An 18,247-nucleotide genomic window follows, 5' to 3' on the forward strand; every position below is an offset into this window, starting at 1 on the left:
CAAGCATGCCCAACATACTCCAAGCCTCTTTAGTGTTCATGTGAATTATATTTGTCTCCAAATTCCATCAAAAGTCATGCAAAATGACTGATGTGTCTAGGAATAATGTGCTCTCCAGTGCTGCAACTACATGCAAGTATCATTACTACACTTAATAGTAATTGTCATCACCATGCTTTAATAAAACTTGCATTGATGCATCTATCAACTTCTAACTTGTATGGGCAAACCTCAAAGAGTAATAGGATAACCCATTTTAGCATTCCAAACTTGTGCTTCTCAAACATTTTTCTAATCAAAATGTAAATGGTTCTCGGGAAACAAAATACAGTACTGTACATATTTATCAATTGTATTAGTGATGCCCTTTTATGTCCAAGTCATATCTGGTAAATTGACCACTTAGGAAATAGTTAACTTCCACCCTTATTTCAGCTACATTCACTTAAAGGTGATCATGCCCCCTTCTCTGTGCGAGAATCAAGAGTATATTAGTGTTTCTTGTATCAACAGTTTACTTGTTATCAGTCTTTAGTTGAAACAATTTTATCTTTGTTTTGGAAAAACACAAAATTACACTATCTCTGTATCACGTGCCACCACATTACATCAATAATTTCCAATTTCTTTGATTCTTCATAAATATTTTATTTGTACTGGAACAGGAAGCCTTTAGGATTATCATGATTCTCCTAGCCAAAGACAAGTTTGTCTATGCAGTCACCCATCATTCATTATATAATTATATACCACATAATTGATGTTCAAATACCAGGCACAGTTTCCTCCTTTCCTATAATTTTTACCCCTTGGACTGGACAGCAGTGACCTGCAACCTGCAAGACTCCCTTCTTGAAGGTTGACATTCAATTCCTGCTCATCCAAGTTGTTGTGCACCATTCCTTTCCTCTATCCTATCCTAAATCCTCCTCCTCCTCAAATCCCTTCAAAATGCTATACAGTATACTATACTATAGTTGTAATGACTTGGTGCTTTCTCCTGATACTCTTACCTTACCTTGTTCATTTGTCTAATTTAAGCATTTTGAAATTGCTACATGACAAGAAACAATTCTCCATTATCTACTATGATCCACAGTATAAACTAAGAATTAAATTAGGAATCTAGTTTCTTTAGTTTTGCCATCTATTAAATCCTTACGGTATAATACTTTACAACTGCTCACCTGAGTGCATGAAGTGATGGAAACAACAAATGATGGAACAGATGAACAGGAGAGGTTGACAAGACGACCTTCAGCCAACAAAATGATCCTCTTGCCATCAGGCCACAAGACATGGTCCACCTGAGAACGAACTTTCTCCCAAGTCAAGTCAGGAGTGCGAAGGGAATTCTGTGGACCAAAAGATGTATATTAATCAATCATATCTTACATAATCAAATTTCATACAATGATTTCGTTCTTTAACCTCAACTTTATTTTCTTAACTGATTCTCTTTGTTAATCTAAATCTTCATTTTCCTAATCATTGGTGCACATTCATCTCAATTATTTGTGAAAAATTCTTCAATCTCTTATTAGTTCTAATAATTAACGATTTGTAGCCTTTAGTACAAAGAACTGGAGAACTCTAAAATCAAGAAGATACATCTTAAAATACAGTAGTGAACAAGTAGGCATACCTATACAGACAAGCTGTAAGCCCTACCTGAACAAAAAATAATGAGCACTAAATCAACTCAAGATTTAAGAACATTTATTGTAAACTTACAACATCTATTTCAGTGTTAGAATGACCCATGTTACAGACAATGGCTCCATTCTTCATCTTGTCCATGTGGTCTCGTGTCACCACATTCTTGTTACCTGTTGCTGTCACCAGGATATCAACTTGCCGGATCACTTCCGACAGCTTCATCACCCGGAAACCATCCATACTGTTGATGAAACATGAAATTAGAATTATTCTGGCAACAAGAACATGCCAAGTTTACTATTGGCGAGTATCTACAATTTTATGCAATAATATTCAAAGAAGCACATGTACCCTTCCATTTTTTAACATAAAAACTTATTTGCATTACAGTATGCATGGGTAAATAATTTTGTTTAAAGATGTATTATAAAATATGTAAAATTTAACCCCCCTGCAGCTGTTATATCTATATCTGTGAAGATGATAACTGCAGCTGTATATGTATAACTAAGCTGCATAATAAATTATCACTTTCCTTACAATGGTCATTTCTTTCTCATGACATACCATACGAAATGTTAATGCCAGAAACCAGGCCACAGGGACACTGATTCTCCAGGCAACAACCAATGTCCACAACTGAACATATTAATATCATAAAGAGCTTCAAATGTACATAAACATGCAATTAAATGAAAACTGCATAATTTTACTTTTTTTTAGAACACTATCAATGCACTAACCATGCCTGCAGTGCACATACAGGGTCAATTTCAGTCACATAGACAGTGCAACCTAGACCTTTGAGAGCCTGGCAGCAACCCTTTCCAACTTCTCCATATCCACAGATCGCCACCTGCTTTCCTCCGAACATTACATCAGTTGCACGCTTCAAACTGTTAGAAATGTTAAAGAATATTTGATCTATTTATAGTTAGGACCCCAGCAGTGATAAACTTGTTTATTAAAAGGTAAAAAGGTTACTCAGGTTCTGTACTTCAGGAACAAGATTATATTGAAAAAAACAATTACTACTGCTTGATAGAGATTAGATTACTAGCATAGTATGATAACCACCGTAACTACTACATGTTCATGGTCTAATATTAAAGTAAAAACCAATTTCAAATTGCAGTAATTGGCCTATCTTTACATATTTCAGGAACTACAATTATTAATGTGCAACATGTATATGACTTATTTTCATCAAAGTGGCTTATTATACCAGTCCAAATAAAACTACTGTATATTGTTATAATATTATAATTTTAATATAAAATAATATTATAAAGTCCAATATAAAACTAATCTGGTTCTCTATTACGCTATGAATATATTTGAATATGATAAGCGAGTTGTGCAAATAAAACAAACTGCTGTAAAACTTTCCATATTTTGTGTCACAGTTGCATGAAATCAGCATAATTTGGATTCAGATGGAATTCATATGGAAAGTATTGTTGACCTTTGACTGAATTAATATTATAATGAGCAAACTACTACTATTTAATTTTAGAAGAATTTTAACGTTAACTTGACATAAAATAACAGCTATAGAAATAATTTGTAAGCAAAAGATTTTATTTATTGTACAGAATTTCAATCAACATAAATCCTGGATGTTCATGAATACACAACACCAAATGAAATTTATGTTACCTGTCAATAATTGATTCCCTGCACGAGTAAAGATTATCGAACATAGTTTTGGTTACAGAATCGTTGACATTCATAGCGGGAACAGTCAGTTTTCCTGCCTTACTCAGCTGGTACAGTCTGTGTACCCCTGTAACACTCTCTTCACAGATACCTGTAACATAACATTTAATACAGTTTTTATATAACTTTATGTACGTATGTATGTATGTGTAATGTGTGTATGTGCATGTGTGTAATTACCTAAGTAATTACTTAAGTGTAGTTACAGGACTAGAGCTACGCTCGTGGTGTCCCATCTTCCCAGCACTCTTTGTCATATAACGCTTTGAAATTACTGACAGTTTTGGCCTCCACCACCTTCTCACCTAACTTGTTCCAATCGTCTACCACTCTGTTTACAAAAGTGATTTTTCTTATATTTCTCTCTGGCAGCTTTGTTTCGTTAGTTTAAATCGATGACCTCTTGTTCTTGAAGTTCCACGTCTCAGGAATTCTGGCGCTGTAATGCCCAGACCCACCTTAGATAGTGAGAGGCTCGCTCTTTCAGAGCTCGAAAGTGTTACGATATGGTCACCATACAACCGCTGCATATTCCGGCTTTAGTCTAACAAAAGTCGAGAACAATTTCTTTAGTATTTCTCCATCCATGTATTTAAAAGCAATTCTGAAGTTAGAAAGTGTAGCATACGCTCCTCGCACAATGTTCTTAATGTGGTCCTCAGGTGACAGTTTTTTTTATCTAGAACCACCCCTAGATCTCTTTCTTTAGCAGATTTCTTTAAAGAATTCTCACATAATTTATAAGTTGTGTGGGGTCTATGTTCTTCTATTCCACATTCCATAACATGGCATTTATTCACATTAAATTCCATTTGCCAAATGGTGCTCCATATAATTATTTTGTCCAGGTCTTCTTGAAGGGCATGACAATCATCTAAGTTTCTTATCTTCCTAATTATCTTAGCATCATCAGCAAACATGTTCATATAATTCTGTATTCCATCTGGTAGATCGTTTTATGTAGAAAATGAACTTTACCGGTGCAAGAAAAGAACCCTGTGGTACTCCACTTGTGATATTTCTCCAGTCCAATACATTGCCTCTGATTACTGCACTCATTTTTCTATCAGTTAGAAAATTTTTCATCAATGTTAGAAGCTTATCTGTCACTCCACCAATATGTTCCAGTTTCCAGAACAGCCTCTTATGTGGAACTCTGTCGTAAGCCTTTTTTAGGTCCAGATAAATGCAGTCAACCCCGCCATCTCTTTCCTGTAAAATCTCTGTGGCTCAATCATAGAAAAAAATCCTGTGTAACTGAAAACATTTGTTACACGATTTTCCAGATCAAAAACCATACTAACTGTCTGGTATTATATAGTTTTTCTCCAGGTGTTCTACCCATTTATTTTTAACTATTTTTTCCAATATTTTGGCTATTACACCTGTCAATGATACAGGTCTATAATGAGGGGGTCTTCCCTCCTGCCACTTTTGTAGACTGGAACTATATTAGCCTTTTTCCACACATCAGCTACAACTCCTGTACACAGAAAAAATCAGTTGAAGTGGAATGCTGAGCTCAGGTGCACATTCTTTCAGAACCCATGGTGAAACTTGGTCTGGACCAACTGCTTTGTTCTTACTTAGCTCCTTGAGCATTTTTTCCACTTCGTCTCTAGACACCTCTATGTGCTCCATGTTATTCTCTGGAATTCTTATTGTGTCTGGTTCCCTGAAGATTTCATTTTGTACAAATGCACTTTGGAACTTTTCGTTTAATGTTTCACACATTTCATTTTCATTTTTCGTGAATCTATTTCCCATTTTCAACCTCTGAATATTATCCTTTATCTGCAATTTGTTGTTTATGAATTTATAGAATAGGCCTGGTTCTGTTTTACATTTGTCCGCTATCCCTTTTTCAAAATTTCTTTCTGCCTCTCTCTTCACTGCATTTCTCACATCTTTGTATTGCTGGTATGTTTGGGGGTTTGCCCTCTTCCTATAATAGTTCCATTTTTGTGTCTTTTGGTCTCTGGCCCTCTCACAATTTCTTTTGAACCAATCCTGTTTCCTGGTTCTGCATCTCTGATTTGGTATAATGTTTGTTGTGCCTTCACAAAACTTGACATACATCTCATTTACTTCATGTCCTAACAACAAGTCTTTCCAGTCAAATTCCTGAAAGAAATGTCAAAGTTCCCCATAATCTCCTCTCTCTTGAAATCTTGGTGTGTGTGTGGGTGTGGTTAAATCTCTCAAAAGGGTTGTATAAAATAATCTATATCAGTCAGTATATTTTTAACAATTTAACAACTTTAAGGGATATCAAAATGCTATTTTTTAGGTCTTTATGCAGCACAAAATTTCTTTGTCCAAATTATTACTTCTACAGTAATTCCTTTTCATAAAACTTAACTTACCTTCTTTTTATGGTCAAGGTAACATGCTATATCTAACAATAGGCAGCAATGATAAGCGATATAGCTTTTGTGTAGATGAATACTGTACCTGTAAACCCACTGGAACTTTATCATCGCACAAATGCAATCCTGAACTTTATCCTCACATAAGTGGCATTACTCTGATTACATCTTGAAATAACTTAAATTGAGTTAACTATCCATACCAATAATGAACCTGAAGATAATGACATTAGCAGATGACATATACGTACAAGTTTTGGTTTTACACAGGGATGCCTTACCACACACCTGACATTTAAATAATGTGTGTGTAGTACAGTATTTAGTTAAATTCCTTATACTACAAAAATAGAATGCACATCAGGACCAAAACTTTGAATATAACCAATGCACATTAACATTGGATAGTTCCTCAGACGTGGCAACATAATTTTCTTGTTAAATCATAGGCAGAACATAATTTATTAACATGAACAATAATGAAAAATACATAAAAAGGTTATCATCCCCATTATTGTTCTCTTTCCCACTTTCAAAGGGTGGGAAGGCACTTGCCTGGAAAGGATTAAAAAATACAAGTGCACCTCATTTGACATTCACAATGAGATCCAGAAGAGAACACTGAAAAGGGATACAATAACATTGCACACACACACATTGGAGATGCATTTCCAAACAGCCTAATTTCTTACCAATGACTGACACAGGAGGGGACTTCATTATTGGGACACAAGTAATAACAACATATGTATGATTTTAAAAAGAAAAAGAAATACAGTAGCAATTTAAATAAATGAAATTAATAATACAAATATCATTAAGTACTGTACTCACCAGTGCATGCTGCTACCCCTACATGGCAGCGGTGGGAGACAAGATGTCAGGGGTTACTGCCAGGAAGATGGGCTGGTCTGTGGCATGCATTGTGTGTGCGCATGTGCGTATGTGTGTGTGCATGTGCGCATGTGTGTGTGTATGGGTGGGGAGGAGGGAGGAGAGGGGGGGAGCCTGTGTGCATATAAGGAAAAGGGAGGGGGTGTGTGAGAGTGAGTTGTGAATCAAGGAAGCTTCCACGACTTTTGCTTCAAGGGTGTTCCATTTGTTTACCATTTACACTGAATAACTGTACAGTATTGCATTTCCTTGGTTTTCTCCAACTATTTTTTTCTTCAGTTTCAAAATGTCTCCTCTTGACCTCCTGTGCCCACATATGGAAGGATTGTCTCTATCCACCTTGTCTACTTCTCTCATTATCATATATATATTATGATCACGTTATCTCTGGTCTTTGCTTTTGTCAATGTTCTCATAACCCAACTCTATTACATCATGTGCTAAATTAATAGCAAATCTCAGGACCTTCTTATTCGTTTCTTGTGCTTCACAAGGTTCAAATTCCATACTGGCTCTGCGTATATCCCAAATCTGGCCTGACATTTGTTGTGTACAGTATAACATAATGAATGATTCCTATCTTAGGTTCTAAATGTCATTCTCATGTTTGCCAATTTTACATGTGCTGTTATTCTATGTATACGTGCCTCTTGTATCCAGTGTTAGTGCTAGCCTTCTGTACACTCCCAGGTATCTTCCCTTTTTTTATTTATTGTAGCCTCCCTTGTATCATGTAGCATTCTTCTGATGTCAATTCCCACTTCCAAATTCCATTACTTCACATTTCTTGGGAATGAATTTCAGTAATCATTTCTCCAAAAGCAAGCTTGTACCTCATTAAAGTTATCCTGTAATGTTGTTAAACTTTCTTCAGTTGTTATCCTTCGTATTAGTTTTGCAACATCTGCAAACACTGTTATGTGAGATCTTGCCTCTGTGGAACACTGCTAGCTTCTTCACTCCACCCTGATATTTCCTTTATCCTTCCTGTCTATCAAGTACTCTATTACCCAGTTTTGAATAACTTCATTGATAAACAGTATCAAATACCTTTTGACAGAAGATGCAACCCACTCGGCCCCCCGTCTCTCCCATCTCAACTTGGTAACACTGAGAAACTACTGAGCTGCTAAACACCACAAATGATATGGCAGAAGTGCTGATAATCAAAATAGAGATCCTAGCTGTAATTATTGTCCTTAAATATAAGTCACTGGAGGCAAATCTTCAGCAGTTTAAAGACCAACTAATGAAAATAGAACACTGCTTGGAAAACCTCACAGATCCAGCCCCATACATCATCTTGCTTGGGGACATCAACCTACTGGCACCTGAAATAAAAGCACCTAGCTAATACCGTTATATCAGAAAGAATACTAGAAAGTAGCCTAAATGAAGTCACATGCAAATGACTTGCTACGGATGTGCGACAGATTTACTTTAAACCAACAAATAGTAGAACCAACTAGAAAAGAGAACACGTTGGACCTCCGTTGGAACTTTCACAGATTCCACTACACGTAAGGGGCATAACTGGCCGATCCCTCACAGTATTCAAGAGAGAATTTGACAAGCACCTCCAAAGTATACCTGATTATCCAAGCTGCAATTCACACGTCAGGCTGCGAGCAGCCGTGTCCAACAGCCTGGTTGACCAGTCCAGCAACGAGGAGGCCTGGAAAATGACCAGACCGCGGGGTCGCTAAGCCTCAAAACCATCGCAAGGTAACCACAAGGTAAAGTAACATGTTAAGGAAGTGTATCAGTTCTGTCAGGTACACCTTACCCCCTGAAACCCATGCCACCTCTCAGTTATGAACTTTGTCCTCTCCACATGTTCTACAACCCTATTTCCATTTGGGCTCCTTGTAATTTTGGGCTTCCTATCTGCATATTTTTTTCAATACTATCACCATGTTTACAACTTACTAAATGTACATGAACTATTAATTTACCAATGTTGCATTACAGACTGTAGTTAAATCAGCTTCATAGTATCCCTAATTTCTCAGTAGGCATGACAATGACTGGTTTGGTTTTGCAACATTGCCTATGTCCAGTTTAATAAATCGATCCATTACCTCCTCTGATACTATAATATTGCTCAATGTTGCTTCTTCTCATCTGATGTTGCTTATGCCAGAGCTCCACTCTGGTTTGGTCTTGAAGACTTTCTGAAACCTTTTGTTTAAATTCTTGCAGATGTCCTTGCAATTTTCTGTTAAAATGTTTTCTCTGATTTGCTTGAAAACTTGGTTCTCTACTGTGGTCTCTCCTTGTATGGCTGTGCAATAGCCATGGCTGCTGTTTAACTTTAGATACAATGTCATTCTCATACTGTTTCTCTCCTGCTCTCTTTAGTGCCATCACTTGGTTCAGTATTCTGCTGCCTAGTTTTTCCTCATCGTCTCTCTCCTCTATTTGGCCACTTTACATTACACTGTATGTTGAACAAGGGGTTAATATTTCTATTATTATTATCTCCCATTTTCCTAAGCAGTAAATATTTCTTCATTTGGTGACATTTTTTCTGCACATGGCTTTTGTGGAAAGCATTTCTTGACATTATATTTCATCTTATTTACTGTCTTCCCTAAGTTCATTCTCCTACTGTACTGCCTAAAGAAAGTAATTATCTCTTCAACAGTCTCTGCCTGTAGTCTCATTCTTTCCTGGATCTGCTATCCAACTTGATCACTTGCTTCTGCTCCCAGATCTAATCGAGAACAATAATTTCTATCCCGGGCGGGGCAGAAATAGTTGAGCATGTTTTCTATCGCCTAATGCCTCTGTTTACCTAGCAGTAAACAGGCACCCGGTTCTTAGTCAGCTTGTTGTGGGCATGCATTCTGGGGAAAGGTAAGTAGTCTGGCCTTTGGTTGGGATGGACCTCAATATAATCCTGTTCTTGACAAAATTAATTATTTTTATATGCACTGCTCCCAAAGAGTTTTGTTTATGTATGGCTTCCCATTGTCAGGAACAGGTAACCTATCCAGTTTATTGATGTTTCCCAGTACTACTACTAACCTTCCCTAGAATACAACCTATAACAAATGCCAAACTCCTAAGTTAGGTATTTACTGCTAGGTCAACTTAGAATCAGGAGGAAAGAAATGTGCATCTCTGTCCTCCTATGGGAATCAAGCCCAGATCACAGGTGGGAGTTAGGTTAGGAAGGTAAGGCTAGGCTAGATTAAATTACACTGGGTCCATTGTAGTGGCTTATATTGTTTTTTATATACAAAAAAATGGGAGACAAGAGACAGACAGTCAGAAAGAGAAAGTAATAAATACACTAATTCAGAGATAAAAGGAATAGACAGTAAGAAACTGGCAGACAAAGACAGTGAGACAAAGACAGTGAAAGAGGCCAATGATACAAAAATCAGAAAAGAGGGCAAGGGAAGAGGGTGGGAGGCGGCCATAAATTAAACATATGACAAATCCAAGGGTGAGGTGATTTCCCACTGGGAGACCTCAATGAATATTAATTCATTGAACTTCCATATTCACTGTACAATATATCTAATGAGATAGGGCATTTCTCAGGAACATACATATCACATGTATGAGAGTTGCAGAGTTGCTCACACAGTACCTGTACTATATAGTATGGATTTTATTATTATTTTTAATAAAAAAAATTCCCAGAACAAAAAACACTACAGTATAGTGTAACGAATGAGCATTTTGTGGGGCTGGGTTTAGCAAGGTCTGCTTGAATTAAAGGAAAGAGAAGAGTCAAACATATTTGAATGACATCCAATATACATCCTTTCATAATGCAATATCTCCTACAATCAGTAACATCGCATGAAACTAGCACTACCACACACTAACAAAATATCCACAGCAAAATCTCCGTTGTTCCATAGATCGAGTGTAGTAGTGCACACCAAGTCTCCGAGTATACGGGACAATGCTCGTGGAGTTTGTGCTAGTGTGGCAGTATGTTTCTTGCAGCATTAAATAATATGTACGGAATTGTAGACAGTGTCCAGGTAATATGAAAGGAAAATTCTCACTGAATACCTCTGACTCATTTTGTCCTATACAGTATTAATATTACATCCTTTCCAGGTACTCTAGGTATTTCCACACCCCATGAAAATGGAAAAATTAATGAAAATATCAATATCAAATGTAGTTATTAAATAGGTAATTAATATTATTTATAACATTTTAAAAACATTGGTAATTTTTCACCAAATTATTTTTGTAACCGAGTTGATATGTAAAATCCATGAGAATGTTCAAGCAATTTACATACTATTAGTGAGATCTTTACTTTAATAGGGTCAAGATAAAATAATACACTTACTGTATTTTTTAAATAGGATTTTTTTTTTTTTACCTTTGATCATCTTGAACATTGCTGGATATTTCTTAAGCATGAGATGGGTGGCATCGCCTCCGTCGTCCAAGATCATGTTTGGTTGCCAGTTCTCAGTGTTGATGCACTTGTCAATGCACCACCAGAAGTCTTCCTCACTTTCTCCTCGCCAAGCAAAGATTGGGTGATCTGAACAAATTAAAATATACTAATCAATGTTAGTTTTTCCAAAAACAAGACAACAAAATCCATCATTCTTTGTAAAATCTCTTGTATGTATGTACCTTACCTAAATAAACATTTATTTTATTTATTTATAACATTTTTAAAGCATGGATCTGTGCGACACAGTAATTTTGAAAACTAAAAAACTATAGTTATTCCTAATCAATAACAAAGCTATAGTATTGTGGTAAATTATTGTGAATCTTCCAACTTCTAGAAACCATTTGTAAAGATCTCTTCCTGTAATAGTACCCAGGCAAATTCAAACAAAACAGACATCTGACTTCTCCTGCTCAATCATGCCTATATTACCATCCAATGGCAGAGAATAAGTCACGATAACATGCTGAAATAAATAATCCAACCCACACCTGTGATGTGCGAGAGTGATGATGTTTTCGTCCATCGCTTATATTTAATTTCATATTACCCTTTATTATTTAAAAGCAAGAAGCCAGTAATGATTACATGAAGACTACATTGCTTCTAGTATTGCAAAGACTTGCATTAACAGCACAGAATATCACAGGATTCAAAATACCAGGAAAGCTTCCTTACCAGCCTCGGCTAAAGCGGCAGCAACTTCATTTTGTGTAGAAAATATATTGCAAGCTGACCACCGCACACTGGCTCCCAACTCCACCAATGTTTCAATTAATACCTGAAAATTGGTGTAAGATCATTTGTTGACTGGTACACATGATTCAGTCAAAATCAAAACAAGTGAAATATTAAAGTTGCCCCCAAGACATCAATACCCATTACACTCCTTTATACATCTATACCCATTACACCCTACATATAACAATATCCGTTACACCCCCTAATTCAACAATACCCATTACACCACCTCAAAGAGCAATACCCATTACATCCCTTCATATACCAATACCAATTACACACACCCCTGACACATCAATATCCATTAAGAAACTTGGTCATACTAGCAAATATCAATTAATAATTTTGACAAACATGCTTCTCGGCCTTACTGCAGTCTGAGCATTGATGTGCGTACAGCCAACTATCTTGGCACCTTTGAGAGGCTTGTCATCAGTAGCACGCTTTCGGAGCGCCACAATGCCAGGCATCTCTGAAAGTTACATCATTTGGTCAATATTTATGGTTATACAGGTAATTGCAAATTAATATTCTGCCTAGTCAGCAACACACACTACTGTGTTAAGTACAACATTGTAACCTATAGCTATTATTACTATAAACTATTATTATTTTCTACATGACCAGGAAAGGACACAATCTTTCCAATAGTAGGGAATTAAAAATCCTACCGAGAAACCAAACAGGATGTACAGAAGCATAAGAAGAGCAAACATGAAAGAAGATCTTCTAAATTAGGGACAGGCAGATTAGACCCATATGAAGCAACTATTTTGCATAAACCTTCTTTTCTTGAACATGTAAAAAAGTACACAAGGAGAGCAACAGACAAGAGCGTCGGTGCTAGAAGGACAAACAGATAACTTCATAACATTGCCCCACGATGTAACACGAAGCTGGATAGAATTCCCACCCTCCCATAAAGGTGACATGGGCAATTACAACAATTACAAAAGATAAATAATTTCCAATTATTTATCTTTTTTATTCTTGGGTAGTAAATAATATTGTCTGACTGGTTATGCCTCAAAAGTATAGAAACTGGCTATTGTTACTTCAAGCCTTGCTTTGATCCTTGCTTAGGGAAGATGTCTTGAAGGTACCAGAAGGTTACTGACAATGTGTCACGGTTCTTGATAAGGAAACGGCAGCCTTCAAGTACAGTACCTTCAAGATGTCTTCCCAAAGCATTCTTATTACATGTTATTAGTCTGTGAGAACAAATACAATATTGAAAATTAATATACTCTAGTCTATAAGCAGTTAAAATTGTCAAAAAAAAAAATTTTTTTTCTTGTAAATAATTATGTCCTTAAATAAATGTACCAGTGTACAGTTCTGATCTTCAAGAGGAAACTAGATTTATTCCTCCAAGGAGTGCCGGACCAATCGGGCTGTGATGGGTATGTGGGCCTGCGGGCCGCTGCAAGCAACAGCCTAGTGGACTAAACTCTCACAAGTCAAGTCTGGCCTCGGGCCGGGCTTGGGGAGTAGAAGAACTCCCAGAACCCCATCAACCAGGTATCTGTATGTGATTTACTGTTTGACCATAATCAGTGCTAATCGTTTCCATTTACCTTGTTCAGCAATCTCAATCTCCCGTCGTCCAAAAGCAGCTTGGGATATGTTCTTAACACAGAAGTCAGTAAAATTTTTGGAGTTCTTTTGGGTTTTTTCTCGTGGAGAAACTTCATCTTCTTCACTGCTCGACCCCGTGTATGAAGCTGTGAATAAAACACTAATATTAGTAAACATTTTATGCAACATACGCAAATAAAATCCATAACAATTCTTAACATACTGCAAATTTAGAATGATTTACGAATGAATTTTGAAATGAATGAATGAAAGCCGTGATGATAATACAGATGCAACAATCTTGAGAAATGCATGGTTTTGTCATAGAGGAAAAATCATGAGGTATAAGGAATAAGATTTGGTTTAAAGAAAGAAGTTGCAGTATATTATAAAAAAAAAAATTGCACGGTCTTGGGTTATGATTTAAGGCCACATGTCAGGAAGGCATTTTGAGGCAAGACATATGAGCAACTGGGATCCAATTTGCAATTAGAAAATTATAAAAGCATTTAACTGCAAATCCATTTAATATAAATTCTTAGTTAAACTATTACAGATGACACACAAACATAAACAAAACTGAAACATAGTATAGATCAAGGTATGCATGATATTTTTTTCCAGTATTCAACTGTAAGATTATTTGACTACAAACTACATAATAGTAAACAATATCACCACATAATTCTAAACCAAAATTGTTCTCAATATAATTGCTTGAAGACGAGACACAGGACTGCCACTACTCTACATGGATCCAATAAATGCAGAATTTGTACATATGAGACGAGATTGCTATTACAACGGTACAGTAATTAAGGAGACGGCATGAACAGCAAGACTCGCCTTAATGTCATATATGTCAAAATCTGGTGAAGACAGTGTAGCTGTGCGTGACACTGCACAAGCCATGACAATAGTCCATGTACTTAAATCTTTATTTACACAACTCACCTTGACAACAAATGCCATTGATCATGTCAAAACTTGCAAGAAATTTATCACAAATACTCAAGAGCTTTAGCTGAGTGAAAAGCAGTACAGTATATATACTATACTATACTATAACATGCCTAAAATAAACCCAAAATGAACAATATGAACCTCTCATGACATAGACAAGTAAATGAGCAAATTAGCACCTCAATTAAACTATGGTTGTTACCATTCAATTAATTTTTTTTACAACTTAGTGACATTCAATGTCAACCAATATCAATACAGTGCTTTATTCAAATGCAATCATTTCGGATGGAGTTAAATGACTGAGGAGAAGAGTACTACACTACCGTATTTGGGTAAGAGAGCACGGGGCCAGTGGCTAAGGGAGAGTGGAACTAAGAAGAGATGCAGTTATCATCCTTTCAAAGGCAAGCCCCTGGGAGAAGGTAGCACATATATATATTCTTAAATTGTCTATAAACATTATGTATAAAAATAATGTAACTATGCTGTTTTCAAGCTTTTGCAATTAGAAAATTAGAAAAGCATTTAACTGCAAATCCATTTAATATAAATTCTTAGTTAAACTATTACAGATGACACACAAACATAAACAAAACTGAAACATAGTATAGATGTTTGCAGCAAGATGGAACATGTGACTTCAACATTCAAATTGGTAGATAAACTTCGATTGTATATTACTATAACCGATTTGATTTTGTCGTCAAGGTAAATTAAATATGTACGAGTGACCAGTTCTCCATATTTATTATTAAATTGGTATCTTGGACTTCCCAAGCCTGTGATTTTGGGATTTACAAAATTCTCCGCTCAGAACCCGGAGTAGAGAGCTAAGGGGACAATTTTTGCCCCATCTGCCTATACTGTCAGGTTACAGAAGTGAACAAAACCATGTTGACCAAACCACACACTAGAAAGTGAAGGGATGACAACGTTTCGGTCTGTCCTGGACCATTCTCAAGTCGATGGTCCAGGACGGACCGAAACGTCGTCGTCCCTTCACTTTCTAGTGTGTGGTCTGGTCAACATATTTCAGCCACGTTATTGTGACTCCTCGTCTGAACCAAACCATTACATACAGTAAACAAAATTGTTTTCAATAATACAATATAATAAGACATTAATATGGTCAAATTGTGCTTGAGATACCATAAGGCAATAAGGTTAGATATGCTGTTTAGGATGTTAGAATAATGTATAAAACACAGTATACAGCAGTAGACATATGAATGCCCATTTCAATACAGGTATCAAGAAGTGGATGAAAGGAAACAAGGGAACACACGAAGTAAAACTCAGAAAGGTTTAGCAGATTTTAATAAAAATAAGCTTTTCGAAATATAACTTATAAATGGACTATCCAAGTTTATGTCAGGTAAGCTGATAATTGTTTGGTTATTTAAACTTGAAGAGATTTTTTAAAATGTATTAAATAAGAAAAGAAAATTTCCTAAGAGCCAAAGAAGTGAAGCATGGAATAGAACAACAGCAAAGGTGAAAGAAAAGGGGAGCATCAAAACAAATGAGGGGAGACAAGGGGTTGAGGCAGAGAAGAGAGAGAATGCAGAATATATAGAGAGAAAGGCATAGAGGGGAAAAAAAAGAGAAGCTTGTGTTACATAATGTGGGTGGAGCCGTACATGTGGAGGAGCAGACGGAGACGGTAGAGGAGCGGCGGGAGTCGAACCGAGGTCCCGTTGGTAGGGAAAACCGCCTTTTGGTCCTGTCCTTGAACCCTGAGGCCGTCGCTTCCACCACCTTGTCGCCAAGCTGATGGTTCCAACACCACTCAAACATTCGCTCAGTTAGAACATCAAAGCTTAGAATACCTCTCTAATGACTCTAACATACCTATACTGTGGTGTTATCCTCACTACTGGACGTGGTAATGGCTCTTTACTAAAAATGTGTTACGGAAAGAGATTGCTTTAAACAAATGCCAGTCAGATCTATGTGCTAAATAAAGCCCTTCCCTAAAAAATTAAAAACAGTTATGCTTTTAAAATTAAAAGCAAGTACAGTATGATATACAGGTTTCAGTCCAAAGGACTTGCCCGAAACGCTATGCGTGTTAGTTGCTGTACAAGAGTATAAGAACTCTTGTATATATAAATAAATAAATAAATAATTAAATAAATAAAAGATGTTCAGGATGACAATCAAGGAGTGAAGGCCTCTGCCAACAGCAACTCTTACCAGAGCCAACTCGACCCAATTATCCGGAGGGATTATACATGGCGCCCGGAATTGAAAGACCTTTTGTGCCCTCTGTCATGGTTTTTGCGCTACCGCTCACAGGATGAGTATGGGGGTGTACAATAAACTACCCGCCTCCGGCGGCAACAATCAAAACAAAAAACAGCTACAAAGAGAGACTAGAGGTGCTAACTACACCAAAACTAGAAGGGAAAAGGAGATGATATGGTCGCCGTGAGCAATATTGTGACAGGAATCGAGAGGTGACAAGTAGGAATTTTCTAAATCTGCAACTGCAAGAACAAGAGGCAATAGATTTAACTAAGAAACCAAAGGTGCCTTAAAAAAAACACGAAAGTTCTCATCTGTGACCATAACTGTGGACGGTTGTGACACTTTAAGTGAGCAGGAGGTGGTTGTTTCAAAGCGTCATATGACAAAGGTTATTGAGGATACCTGCTTGATACCTGCTTGATGGGGTTCTGGGAGTTCTTCTACTCCCCAAGCCCGGCCCGAGGCCAGGCTCGGGGAGTAGAAGCATCTCAATCATTTTGTGAAAAGGAGGAGATGGGTCCCTTAGACGAGATACATAATAAACTACACGTGGAAGTTAGGGCTGGTCCCAAATCTGAACACAGAAATAACATCACATGAGACCAGGAGGCATGACAGGATATGCAGAATACCTCCGTTGAAAAGCACAGGTGCAACAGGTACTCTGAGAGAGAACATAAAGGGTCCGAGACTGTTCAACACGCTTCCACTACACATAAGAGGCATAACTGGCCGACCCGTCACAGTGTTCAAGAGAGATTTTGATAAACACCTCCAAAAATACCTGATCAATCACGCTGTGATACGTCAGGCTGCAGGCAGCCTCGTCCAACAGCCTGATTGACCAGACGACCAATCGGCTGAAGAAACGAACAAATGTGTGTAGTGGCCAATTGGGAGGCCTGGTCGGAGACCGGGCCGCAAGACTGTTGATTCCTGAAAGCTACACAAGGTAGACAAGGTAGCCAGTCTGACGATCGCGTCGCCTCAGCCTACATCTTTTTTCCTAGATTACTTTTTTTCGTTTGTTCGTTAGGTTTAAAGTTCTCCTGCTCGTAGTTCTTCCTGCTTGTCTTGTTTCAAGCATGTCTTAACTCCTCGCCACCTCCTCTCTTCAGATTTGTCCTATCTCTAGTTTCAATACTTTTCCCCCAAAATTTTTTAATTTTCTTGTCTCTTTCCATTGTTATGATCAGCACTTTACCTAGAGTGTACCTGGAATGGGTTCCAGGAGTTGTACTCTCCCAACCCGGCCGGGAGCCAGGCTTGTCCTGTGATAACTTGTGGTCCACCAGACTTGCTTGGAGCGGCCCGCCGGAGGTCCTCACATCCACTACAACCCGGTTGGTCTCGTACTTTTGGCAGGAAAGTGTCTTAAACATTTTTCCTTTTGTATCGGCAATATTTCTTACGCTTGCTGGGAGGATATTCCCCTGGACCTCTGCTGTTCAGTGCTCTCTGACTGTGCCTATGTTATCTCTAGTCTTCACCGGGTCAATCTCTGCATTTCCAACCTTATCTCTCGCTTCAGTATGTTCTTTTTAACTGTATAAATTTGGGACGTGGGCTTCCAGTATCTTCCAAGTTTATATATCATATGATGCGTCTCTCTCTCTCTCTCTCTTTCCAG

General features: G+C 37.3%; 1 protein-coding gene across 14 annotated transcripts in view; it reads right to left on the minus strand.

Annotated features, from left to right (window-relative positions):
* Nucleotides 1-18,247, minus strand: part of LOC123746870 (adenosylhomocysteinase-like 1) — a 306,477-nt gene that overhangs the window by 3,234 nt on the left and 284,996 nt on the right. For 13 of the 14 annotated variants that reach the window (XM_069319587.1, XM_069319582.1, XM_069319579.1 and 10 more), the window contains 8 exons: nt 13,401-13,547; nt 12,195-12,295; nt 11,761-11,863; nt 10,999-11,166; nt 3,319-3,469; nt 2,403-2,555; nt 1,735-1,900; nt 1,188-1,355 (listed from right to left, as the gene is read on the minus strand). In XM_069319587.1, the coding sequence (XP_069175688.1) occupies nt 1,188-1,355; nt 1,735-1,900; nt 2,403-2,555; nt 3,319-3,469; nt 10,999-11,166; nt 11,761-11,863; nt 12,195-12,295; nt 13,401-13,547 (1,157 nt within the window). Of the gene's footprint in view, nt 1-1,187; nt 1,356-1,734; nt 1,901-2,402; nt 2,556-3,318; nt 3,470-10,998; nt 11,167-11,760; nt 11,864-12,194; nt 12,296-13,400; nt 13,548-16,007; nt 16,138-18,247 lie in introns of all 14 variants that reach the window. The other variant, XM_069319584.1, reaches the window with a different exon arrangement.

This window comes from Procambarus clarkii, chromosome 93, assembly GCF_040958095.1.
Source record: "Procambarus clarkii isolate CNS0578487 chromosome 93, FALCON_Pclarkii_2.0, whole genome shotgun sequence".
NCBI lineage: Eukaryota > Metazoa > Arthropoda > Malacostraca > Decapoda > Cambaridae > Procambarus > Procambarus clarkii.